This window comes from Symphalangus syndactylus, chromosome 6 (genome assembly GCF_028878055.3).
Source record: "Symphalangus syndactylus isolate Jambi chromosome 6, NHGRI_mSymSyn1-v2.1_pri, whole genome shotgun sequence".
NCBI lineage: Eukaryota > Metazoa > Chordata > Mammalia > Primates > Hylobatidae > Symphalangus > Symphalangus syndactylus.
This window is the reverse complement of record NC_072428.2, coordinates 93,700,457-93,713,803: the sequence shown is the minus strand read 5'-3', so window position 1 is coordinate 93,713,803 and position 13,347 is coordinate 93,700,457. Positions and strand designations below refer to the sequence as shown.

At 35.6% G+C, this 13,347-nt stretch overlaps 1 protein-coding gene across 2 annotated transcripts in view; it reads left to right on the top strand.

Annotated features, from left to right (window-relative positions):
* The window catches only part of RELN (reelin), a 533,709-nt gene that overhangs the window by 328,886 nt on the left and 191,476 nt on the right, over nucleotides 1-13,347 (top strand). For both annotated transcript variants that reach the window (XM_055283529.2, XM_055283528.2), the window contains exon 12: nucleotides 10,934-11,085. In XM_055283529.2, the coding sequence (XP_055139504.1) occupies nucleotides 10,934-11,085 (152 nt within the window). The remainder of the gene's footprint in view (nucleotides 1-10,933; nucleotides 11,086-13,347) is intronic.

The window sequence follows — 13,347 nt, the reverse complement described above, 5'->3', positions numbered from 1 at the left end:
CTTCATAGAAGTCCTGAGCCCTTCTTTAATTTACAGCACGTTTCCACGCCATCTTTGCTCTTGGCACTGCCATACTTGAGCTGGTTAATAGGCCCCCAGCCCCAAAGTAGCTGTCCATGTGAGCATCCAGAATGCAGCAACTGACTCCGTATCCTTGTTCCCAAGAGAGAGAACCAATGAATCTAACATATTACCAGGAAAAAACAAATTTGCATATAGAGCAACAAGAACAATCTCTATTGTAGCCCTTTTGATGTAAGTTGATACTTTTATTAAAAATAGGCTGAAATTTCTTTAGAGCTCTGCGGAACAGTTTAAGCATCTTCTTATTTTCCACAAATTGTCCCCTCTTAAACTAAAATTTTAATTCATCCTATCCAGATGAATTGTTACCTCTGATTTACAATACTTTCCTATCCAGATGAATTGTTACCTGTGATTTAGAATATTTTCACAAAATGCTCATAAGGCTATAGAGGGATTTTATGTAAGCTTACAATTCAAGGTGAATGAATGGAAGGTAGTGTGGCAGTCTGAGTTAACATTCTATTAAGTGGGTTTTGTTTTTAGTCATTTTCACTTTTATTAAAGTAAAACTTAACCATTTAAATAACATAAATAATAAATTTAGGAGCCCAGATACATTGTAGCTAAAATCTTAAACAGTACTAAAGACCTACAGGTAGAAAAAGTGCAGACAGTTTATCTTTTGCTAAGTATATCCTTGATTAAAGATTGCTTGAGCAATAACGCTTTGCATACTGTACTGCAACTTCATCTAAGGTTATTTATTAATTATAGCATGAAAAAAGTAAGAACACTTATTATAATTTAGAAGTCGATTTGAATTACCACTTTGACTTATTTTAAAAATGAAAATAGCACTACATTTTACAGGGGGAGAAAAGGAAACCAACATTTATTGAGATTCTGTAATGTCCCAGGCAATACATCATTTTCTCTAAACAATCTCTAGTCTAGGTTATATTACTGTCTTATTAATGAGACAGCTGGGTAATTTCTAACTGTTCTGAAGCCCAATATTCTTTATTAGTGTTGTTCCAACGAGAGTGTAAATAAACATGATGCATGTCATAAAAACCTAAAACAAAATTAAATTCGAGAGGAACCAATTGAAGAGAAGAATCTTTGACATGTAATGCATTCAGGGAAGCCTTCAAATTGAGCTCATCCTTTTACCTTCATCTAAGCTGTTATGGTAGAGGTAAAACCTATAAATGCAATGATAGGTGGAGAAGGCTTCATTCAAAGTATACATCTTGCTAGACTTCAGAGGACTCATACTGGAGATAAACCTCATGAATATAAATGAATGTGGAAGGTCTTTACCTATGGCACATCCCTTATTAAAGAGCAGAGCGTCCATCCCAAATATAGACCTAATAAATGTAATGAACTTTTTCCACCTCAGAGAATTTATATGAGATTTTTTAAAAACCTTACGAATTTGGTCAATATAGGATCTTATAGCCAGGCTTTATTCTGGATCTTAGTTCATACTTAAAGTTGCCAACTTTAGGTGTTTTAATATGTTCTGGATAATATAATTTAAAATTTCATAGAAAATATGAAATATTCCATTACTTTTAGTGCCTTTTATGCTAATATTAGTAGGGAAAGGATCTGGCTAAGATATTAGATCTCTAATTCCTATGTTCATATTCTTAATATTTTCATCAACCTATAATGAGATAAATTAAATTTTCACTCTGAATTATAATTCATATAAACTGAATGCCTGACTTTTTCCTGGAAATTATTTGCTTACTGCAAAGAAAATGAGCAAAGTAAAAGTCTAAAATTTCCCCCCCCATGCTAATTACCATTCTTCATTGTTAAACTGTTGGCGCATAGTCATTCAGAAATTTTTCTATGATGATACCAGAAAAAACCCTGCAAAACACTAGAATCATATTTTGCATATTATACTTCAACTTGATTTTTCAAAACTTAGCATATTATGAAAGTCCCTTCTAGTCAATAAATATAGATCTTCACTATTTCACAAAGGCCAGTTAATCTAACTGAACCCCCTGTTGATAGACAAAGAATATTGTAGTAAACATTCTTGTGTGCTTGTTAAAATATTTCTGAAAAGTAAGTTCCTAAAAGGAAAAGGAAAACTAGATAATCAGATGTGTATGCACACATATACATACTTATGTAGGTATATAATTTCAGTTTTGGTAGTTATTGCTAAGCTACCCTACCAAGAATACATATCATTCTTAAAAGTATTGAAGTATGAGCTGGTTAAAATATAATTAATCCTAGTTACAAAGCATTCTAAAACACCTGATAGAGAAGACCATCAGCTTTCCAGCTAAGACACCTCTTTAAAGTATTTTTTGCTTACAAAAATATTACTCTTTTAATGACAGAGGAAACAGAAAGCCTTATTTTAAAAATATAAATTAAATATTATTGTGACCTTGCTATCTCTAAGGAACAGAGTTGCCTTAAGGCATTTTATTGATTAGAAAACTTTTTCTGTGCTCCAACTTCACCTCACTCTATTTGCGATAAATAATAGATACCACTGTATTTATAATAAATAAGTTAAGGGCTTTTTAATTTTAGAATTAATCATAAAAGAATAAATATAAATTGCTGCATTGTAGAGAGCTCTCTCCCTCAGGCAGACATTCCTTCAAATGCACTTCACACAGAACTGCATTTCCTTAGGGAAAGCGTAATTTAAACCACAGAGAAGTAACATACCTTTGGAGGAAAATTGCCATGCCATCCGAGATATTGGCAGAACTATAGAGCTCCTCAAATCACCACTACTGGTCTCAAAGATTTGGTTATATTATAATTTTACTTCATGTAATTATTATATTTGGAGAGAGTCAGGGACTATATAATTTTTGTAACTGGAAATGACCACAGCTTTGTGACCTTGTAAATTGGGACTTTGAAGTCTGGGGAGTAAAGACTCTACCTGAAGTCCCCCAGTAGTTGATAAGAGCTCTGGGATCTCCTTAAGGATACTTTGCCTCCAACCATGTTTGAGCCAGTGTTTATACAAATTCATGAAAGAATGAGCTTGTGCTGTAACAGGCTCCTTCTGAATTTTTAATAAATGCAAAGTAAGTTATTCAAAGCAACAGGACTTTTGCAAAACATGAATCTTGTAAAAATTCAGTAAAGCAGATTTATCTCTGCCTTTTTCTCTTCAAAGTAGGCTAAACTTCCCATTTTACTTGATTATAAATATTTGGATTTCTAAAGGAAGTAACTTCACTTTTGTTATCTTCCAACAGTTAGCTGGGAAAAATAAAACCTAATTGAGAGAAAAAAATGGATATGTCAGACTTAAATAAAGATTGAAAGTTATTATACGGTCTGAATCATATCTCATACAATGTTGTGGTACAAGTGATAATAACTCATTTAAATTAATCTAGAAAAGTTTTCCATTTACGAGAAATAAAAGAAAAAGGCTACTAATCTCATTTCTCACTTAAATAGAAGGTTCTTTTAGTCCATGAAAATTCTTTTTCAATTTAATTTTTCACTTTAAAAATACTCTAAAGCAGATAGATATCAAAAAGGAGTCATCATCTGCATCATTTATAACCTTAACTTGCTTTGTGGATCAGTAGGCTGAGTGGTTTAATTGGGATAAATGGAGCAAGCAAAAGACCAATGAACCAGTGTGAAATTTTCGTGTATGCGTCAAGAGAGGCTCCTGGTTAATTTGCGAATGATGCAATACTATTAAGAGCTGTTTCAAAAAGTTACTATTCCATGTGCTTGCTCCTTGAATGATTGATGTAATCTGTTAAAAATTTTTTAAAAGAATTTGCTAATATTTTTGTCCCAAATCTATTATAAACTGGGATGGTTCAACATAATCATCCTGGCATACATAATATCCTTTTTACAACTGTAACTAAGAAAATCAGAGCAAATCAAGAAAGAAAATATCTAAATTTTAGAGCTGAACAGGTGGTTGGCCTTAGGCAAGCCACTTACCCTTGTGTGTCCCAGTTTCTTCCAAATGTAGACCAGTTAATTGTGTGAATAACAAAGGCCAAACTAGACATGGCCAGAAACTAAAGAGAAATCGGTTTTAAAATAACAAATATTTCAACTTTTTAAATATTAAACACAAGATGCAAGTACCAAACTTCTGTCATAAATTATACAAAGTATACAATTATACATATATAATTATATGTCATACCTTTTATTTTACTTGAGACAGAGTCTCCCTCTGTCACCCAGGCTGGAGTGCAGTGGTGCAATCTCAGCTCACTGCAACCTCCACCTCTCGGGTTCAAGCCATCCTCATGCCTCAGCCTCCCAAGTAGCTGGGATTATAGGTGTGCACCACCACGCCCAGCTAATTTTTCTATTTTTAGTAGAGACGGGTTTTCACCATGTTGGCCAGGCTGACCTTGAACTCCTGGCCTCAAGTGATCCACCCACCTTGGCCTCCCAAAGTGCTGGGATTACAGGCATGAGCCACCACTCCCAGCCTGTAATGTATTTTAAAATAATTCACATATCTCCTTTGATATCTGTTGCCAAATGTGTGATATTATAGATATATGCTATTTGTTTGATGTTGCTAAAAGTTATTTCCCTGGATAGTCTTTGCTTTGAAAATAGAATTAACTAATTCTAAAGTAAGTATACATGATAAACTTTGTGCAAGGAATAAATATACATGTTTTCAAAAACTAGAATGATTAAACATTTACCTAAAATAGCTGTAATTCTGTTTGCATATCATGATTTCCAACGAAGTTTGGCTGCTTAATGAAATTTAATAAAACTACTGTCCATATATTGAGAACTGAGCCTGTGGCTTAAATACGTTGCTTAGAGACACTTTGATATATAAGCTTTGGATGAAGAAATTATGGCTAATAAACATTATATTTATTTTCCTGAAAAGAAACATATCTTCATGCCTTAGGATAATTATTAATATTCAGTAACTAACAATTGTTTTTATTTATAAAATTGCTTTTTATATAATGTCACCAGGGATATTTAGAAACAAGAAAAAAGTTAATAACCAGACTACATTTAAAAATTGATTATTTAACATGTGAAAATAAATTGAACCTACTCTAAAAGAGAAGCTTGCTGATTTGAAAGATGACAATCGTCCTTTAATTTGTTAACACTCTTGATGACATAATTAAATGAAAGCCTAAAATGAACTAATTAGCTTACCTCTTTTAGTTCCCCATCATTGCTAATAGTAATCAGCCAGCTGAAAATTTGAAGCTGTGACAACAAGGCTGTCTGAGCTCATGCAATTCCTTTTCCTCTGCAAATCCATAGAAATGTTGGATCAAGTATGATAATTTTCTTCAATATGTGGCCCTAGGATAGGGGAGGAAATGAGCAGATACCTAAAACAAAGGGAAATTAAAAACCTGAATAATAAGCCTTTAGCTGAAACTTAGGCAGTTCAGGATGGACTGAACATATGTAATCAAAGGCTGAAGATTAGAGTTAAAAATACTCACGAGGGATCTTTGGCAGATGACAGATAGAACGGTTACTCTTGTATAAATATGGGACCCTGAAGAGCTCCTTCTCCATAAAGAAGAAATTAGGATAACAACTTCTCTCATTGATTCAAGAGTGGAAAAAAAAAAATCTCCCAGGAGAATGGAAACTCCAAACAAATGTGAAATTCACATTCATTTCACTCAGGTGGTGGGAAAATTCTAAACTGAGGAATTAATGTAAAAAGAAATTCAGGACCAGGGAACCTCCAAGATGCTCACAAACGCAAATGCAAAACCCCTTTGTAAAAATATTTCTTCTACACACAGTGTGTAAAATTAACACTGGAAATAAGTCCACTAAAGATGAGCTCACCACAAGAATTATGATCTATGTGATTTTATGATTCAACAAAAGGGAGTCATCAGATATGACAAACAGAATAAGTGCATTCCAATTGAGGTAACACAGAGATATGAGATAAATATGATTAAATGATTTAAAAGATTTTTTTTTATCTAAGTCATTTTGAAAGAAGAGGATACTATGAGAAAAGAACAAGCAAATATTAAAAAGAATCAAAGAAGTGGGGCACAGTGGCTGACACCTGTAATCCCAGCACTTTGAGAGGCCAACATCAGTAGATTGCTTGAGCCCAGGAGTTTCAGACCAGCCTGGGCAACATGACAAAACACCATCTCTAAAAGGAAAAATACAAAAATTACCTGGGCATGGTGGTGCCTCCTTGTCTCAGCTACTCTGAGGAGAGCCTGAGGTGGACGGTTCGCTTGAGCCCGAGACGTTAAGGCTACCATGAGCCATGAATTGCACCACTGCACTCCAGCCTGAACAACAGAGCAACACCATTTCTGAAAAAAAGTAATAAAAATAAAAAATAAAAAAATCAAAACTTTTTAAAATGAAAAATACAGTGATAGAAATTAAATATTAACTATAAAGGTAAAAATATAGAAAGAATTGAAGAGAGAATTAGTATATTGAACTAGAGACAGATCTGAGAAAAAAACACATAATGCAATATAAGAAGAAATAAAGATTAATGAGAGAGTGAGAGACATGGAGAATAGAATATGACATTTCAATACAGGTCCCATAGAATTTCCAGAAAGAATATAGAATGAATAGAGGATAGTTAATATTTGAAAAGATAGTGACTTACATTTTTCCAGACCTGATTAAAGATTCGAATCCCCAAACTGACAAGGTACACCAAGTTTCCATAGAAAAAATAAACCTACGCCTACATACACTGCAGAAAAATTTTAGAATACCAAAGACAAAAAAGCAACCAGAGAGAAAGACAGATTATTTACAAAGGAGCAACAATTCAATAGATAACTTCTTATCAGTAACTAAAGAGACATCGGATTCTTGTCGAGATCCAAGTAGGGTTTTTAATAGAACTCAACAAAGTGATTCTAACATTCATTAGGAAGAGTTAACAAGGGCAAGAGTAGCCAAGACAATTGTGAAGAAGTGAAAGATGTGGCTGAGGGACAGGGAGCTCAGCTATCAAGAGCTATTTTACATATACAAATTATATATATATATACCATATGTATGATATTTAAATTGGTTTGGACACAGAGATGGACATATAGACTAATGGAGGAAAAAAGAGAGACAAGTTAATTCTAGAAACACTCATGTTTATAGGGGATTGTTATGTGACAGAAGTAGCATTATCAATAATTAGGGCAAATGGTTAACAGTTCTGGAATAAATGGCTATCTATATAGAAAAAACCATATTGGATCTCAAACTCATTCCTTACCTCAAATCAATTTCAGGTTCATTAAAACCACCTAAATGTGAAAAGCAAAGCTTTAAAACTTTTAGAAGAAAATATAGACGAGTATCTCTATGATTTGAGGGTAAGGGAGAATTAGATAAAGGCACAAAGCATAGAGAAAAGATAGATAAATTCTACTATATTAAAATTAAAACTCATCTATACATCCAACGACACATAAACAAAGTGAAAATAGTACAATACAGATAGCCAAGAAAAGATTACTACCTGGAATATATAAAGAATTCAAATGATAAGAAAGTGAGAGAAAGAAAAGAGCGATCTTAATACAAAATGGACATAAATAGGCAACTCAAGATAAGAGTAACCCCAACTGGCCAATAAACATGAAAATATATTTGGCCTCACTACTAATCATGTAAATGCAAAGGTGAGATAAAATTTCATAATCATCTAATAGGCCAAATTTTAAAAGCTTGGCAAAACGAAGTGATGGCAAGCTTGTGGGGAAACAGGAACCTTCTACCCTCCTGGTGGAAACATAAATTTATCCAACCATTTTGAAGAGCAATAATGAAGTACCACATTGCCCAGCAACTCCACTTCCAGATATATACTCTACCAGCCTTTCTCAGCAGAGATTCTTTGTGATAACCCCACAACACAGAAAATGATCTGGCTACGTTCTCAATTCTCCTAAAGCAGATGCACCTGCGATTCTAGATACAAAGGAGAAAAAGCAATTCACTAATATAATGGGTGCCTTGGGGCATTAGGACTCATTTCTCTCACAGACACCAGTTAAGAAAGGCTGATAGGGAAACTCCCACATGCATATGTAAACACACAAGGACCTTTTATATAGCATTGTTAATAATAACAAAAAAGATAGAAATGACCTAAATGTCTGTCGAAAGCTTATGGTCATTCCCCCAAACACCAGTTTGTGACTTCTGTTATAGCCAACATGTATTGCAAGGTTTTTGTTTGACTAGCTTCAGAGTCTTCTTGAATGTGGTGTGCTGTAAATACCTGTCCCCCTAACCATGGAGCTGTCTTTGACCTTCTACTTTGTTTTTCACTTCTCACTGACACAACCGGGACTTGGGTAGCAACAGAGGGGTCTGCCTTGAAAAGGCAAGGGAAGAGGAATCAGATAGACTGGTAGCAAGAGTGGAGAAAGAGTATGAGTAAGGGAAGAGGCACTTGGGGGCGTAGAGGTCAGGCCTCTATAAAGAGCATTCATTTAGGCCTGTGAGTCTTTAAAAGAGATCTAAACCTGAAAACCTCTCTGAATATTTTGGGCGTTTAAAGTGTGTGCCTAGAACCTAGGCTAACAGAAAAGCTAAAGACCAGGTGGTCATTGCAGGGCTTGGATAGAAGGCAGATCTACACCATCTGCCTTGCTACAGGCAGATGGTGTAGCAAATATCTAAGGGGAAGAGGAGGCTGAACCATCAGAGCTATGACTGTAAGTTGATTCAGTACCAAAGCCTAAGCCTGGCAGCAATAGTAGCAATAGGCATTAAGTACAAGTACGAGGGGACTTTGAGTGGAAGTGGTGGTCAGACCTGCCTGATGTGTGGTCAGGAGCAGAAGAGGGTGCTTTCCAATGTGCCAATTGGAAAGGCTGCTTTCCAGTTTGTGCCAATTCGTGCTAATGGCATGAATTGTCTCAGAGGATAGGGCAAGGATATGACCAGAGAAAGCAGAGGAAAGTGAGGACGGGATACAGTCAGGGCACTCTACAGGTTTCATTTATTTTCTAAAGATGGAATCCCTTAATCCTGCCATCACTCAACAAGAATTATTGAGGATCTGCTGGGTGTTGAACACTGAGCTAGGTTCTAAGGACACAAAAATAAGATGCAGATCCTGTCTTAGGAGCTGACATATTAGGGATAAAGAAAGGCACGTAAAGAAACAATGGCAGTGTACTGTGAGAAATGAGTTCACAAAGGAAGAATCTAACTGAGTCTGAGATGGAGTGGTGGGGCTGTGTAGGAGGAGCCAGGAAGTTTGGGAAAGACAGTACAGAAAGGTGTTTGATATTTCAAGGACATCTTGAAGAATGACCCTGAGTTTGTTTGATAGACAATAAGTTAAGATTCAGAGGGCTGACAGAGAATGTTTTAGTGACTTTGAATTCACATTATATGGCAAAAGATTTTGGGTACAAGGCAGAAGAGACATGGTACAAGACGAGAGATTGTGCTAGAAATGTTCTTGGGCCAGGCCAAGAAGGACTGCATATTCTGCATTAAGGAACTTGGAATTTGTCCAGATAGCAATGGGGGAGCCCCTGAAAGACTTTAAACAAAGGAGAGATGTAATCATATATGCAGTTTAGAAATATCACTTGAGTGTCTACTAAATAGAGTCTGAACTCCCCTCTTTCCAAACTCTCTATGGATTTGTTCCACTGTACTGTTAAAATGTATTTTTTACTCTTCCCCAACACACATCCTCCACCCAGGTCTATTGATTTCTGCTCTGTTCATAGTGTCATCCGTTTTTCTTTTTTTCTTTTTTCTTTCTTTTTTTTTTTTTTTTTTTTTTGAGATGGAGTCTTGCTCTGTCACCCAGGCTGGAGTGCAGTGGTGCAATCTCAGCTGGCTCACTGCAACCTTCGCCTCCTGGGTTCACACCATTCTTCAGCCTCAGCCTCCCGAGTAGCTGGGACTACAGGCATGCACCACCACACCAGCTAATTTTTTTAATATTTTTAGTAGAGATAGGGTTTCACCCTGTTAGCCAGGATGGTCTTGATCTCTTGACCTCGTGATCCACCCGCCCGGGCTTCCCAAAGTGCTAGGATTACAGGCGGAGCCACCGTGCCCTCCGGTCATTCCCATTTCTTAGCCTATACTCATGTGATTTTGTCAACACATTATGCAACTGTGGTAAGAGCACAGGCTCTGGAGTCACACTGCATGGGTTTGAATACTGTCCTCTTCCTTTGCTAGTCATCCTTAACCTCTCTTCATCTCAGTTTCTTCATCTAAAATTGGGGTAGTAATGGTGACTATCTCATAGGGTCACTGTGAGAATTAAATGACTTTAATGTGTAAAGGCCCTAGAAAAGAATCTGGCCAGGTAGTTAGCACTCAATAAAAGCCAGCTGTTTTTATTCTCTTCTACATATCCAATTAGCTGTTTGATGAGACCCAGTTTAAATCCCATCTCCTCTTTGAAAACTTGCTAGACTTTTGCCAATTCTTATGACTTTTCATTCTATTACTATTTTCAATATGTAAAACATCATACAAGTATTTATATTATGAGTCTGTCTTTATAATTCACTGTTTCCCTAGTTCATTGATTTCTCAACTCAACTGTTGTAAGTACTTAAAGAATAAAAAGTATCTCAGTCTGGAGCATGGCTCTGATCACAAGTAGACACACCATATACAATATTGATGAAATTCATCTTCATCCCTCTACAGGAAAACTATAACTGTGAATGTAATGTGTTTAAAGTGTATTCACTACCTAAAATTTGTGTTTAAAGTTTATTCATTACCTAAATAAAGTGCCATATCTGTATTTCAGAATTATTCATTACTAAGTAAGTGTCCTTCACTAAAAACAAAATGTTATGCTTTATGAAGATTTGACTTAATATTCTAACTCTAACTCTTAATCCCCCCCTTTTTTTTTTAGATGGGATGTCTTGGGAGCTGTCATTGGTACGGAATGTGGAACAATAGAATCAGGCTTATCAATGGTCTTCCTCAAAGATGGAGAGAGGAAATTATGCACTCCATCCATGGACACTACCGGTTATGGGAACCTGAGGTTTTACTTTGTGATGGGTAAGTACGTTTTGCACAAACTTTCTTCACCCTGGGGCAAATCCTAGGCCGGCACCTATTCCTGAGGAAGTAAGATTGTTTGTTGTCAACTACATAAAACGAAAATTCATGAAATGTGAGCTCTCCAGACAGAGCAGAAGCCTGTGGTACTCCAGCCCTGCTGGAGCCAGCCTAAAGAGATCTAGTCATGGCTTGCCATGATGAGGCCTGAAGAAGAAATGCCATAATACCTTCCTTCCGCCTCTCCCTCCATGGTCATAGCTGAAAAGACAATGAGAGATAAGCTAAAACAAAGCGATTTCTTTTTCCTAGCTTCCCCCCAAAACTAGTCATCAAGGTGAGCCTTTGTTTTCATGAATATCTGATCATTGCATAACTCTTTTGTAGTAGGAAGCTGAGAAATTTAGGTTAATACTTTAATAATTCTCTTTTCTAGTATGTTTGTGAACACATTAAGAAAAACGTGTTCATAAGTTATAGTTTTCTTCAAAGTATTGTAGAGCAAATAAAGATAGTTGGAAAATTACCCAAAAAGGAGTTAGAAGGTTGAACTTTGTGACCTCCAAAGTTAATCCTTTTAGTCAACAAGAGCCACAGTTACATATTCTCTCACTGATGTCATTCCAGAAATGTGAGTAGGTGTCACATGCCTTCTTTGTTGAGTGACTGGAAAAGCACAGGCAGTGTCTGGAAGTGAAACAGGAAATAAACACTGTCTACCTTTGAACTTACTAGCAAAGATGTCAGTTCATCAGGACAAACAGATCTCCTGAGTCTAACTTCAGCATTGAAGATTTATTTCTCCTGTATTCCTCACTTCACCTTTTTGATAATCATACAGCTCAGGGTTGCATGGGAAACCTCAGATTGTATCATGCTCTCAAGCATATTACCTGTGTGATGCTAGCTCATTTTCCATAATTATCTGTTTGATAACAGAGAAATTGTGCATATAAAATAAAGTAATGTAATCTCACATTTAAGGATAACCTCACCTTCACTCTGAACTGGTTTGTATATTTAAAGGCCCAGAGCTCATTTTCTTTACATAATTAGAATTCAAACTGGCTCTCATTTTATCAAAATGGATTCCTGGAAAACCTTAAGCCCTCCTCCAAAACAGTTGTAGTAAATATTTAGTATGCCAGCCTAATTTAAGTTTTTTCCCTTTTCCCCATTTTTGACACAATGTATTTCTTACCATATTTTGATTTTATTATAATAACCATATTTGGTGATTTATGTGGGACTAAGTCATCATTATATAAGTTCCTTTATATAATTGTCTTTATATAAGAGATTAATCTTTAATTTTTTCTGGAACAAAGCATATTATTAATCAATGAATTAAAACAGTACTGACTATGATGGGGAATTGATTTGAATGAGCCCAAAGAAGTACATTATCCCAAGTAAAAGCCTCTTCATTCAATTAAAACATTAAGGAGTGCCTATTGAATATAGAGCCTTAAGCTAGGATATATGGAGAATACAAATGGGGAGAATAATGTCACCTAAATCACAGAGTTGCTGGTCAAATGAGCTAAACTGCCAAATAAATATTTAGACTCAGTATATCTCTGTTGTATTGATATAAAAATTAATCAGAGTTCCCACCCACAAGTACCATCTGACTATAAGGTAGAATGCAGTGTACTGTAATGGAATGAAATGCTATGGGAGCATAGAGGAAGCTGTAATTGCAGTGGAGGGATTAGGGTAAAGCTTCAAGAAGGAGATGGCATTTGAACTCACCCTTGAATGATGGGCATGACTTAAATATAAGGAAGAGAATTCCAAGCTAAGCCATTATGAAAAAAAGGCACAAACATAAAGGTATGTCATATGTTTGGGACTGGGTGATTTTCCCAATATAGATAAGTGGAAGCATGTAAGATGGAACTAGAAAAGCAAATTGGAGCCAGAGTAGTGATTTTCTTTAATTCCTACTAAGGAGTTTGGATTTTCTTTCTCTAGGTAGTATGCAGCTATCAGAAAATCCCTGTTAGTTCAGCATTACGTTATCACTTGTGTTTTAGAAAGGTAATTTTAGCAGGAGTATGATGGAAGATTGAAATAATCAGAAATTAAAGGGCAAGAGATCAGTTAGGGTAGGGTTGCTAGGTTTAGAAAAGAAATATATGTATAAGAGAGTAAGTGTGGAATAGAATATTTTGATGTTACTTATGTTAAGATCAGGTTTCTGGAATGCTATATGAAGGGAGAAATTCTATTCAGGATTTGAATCAGGTTCGAAAATCA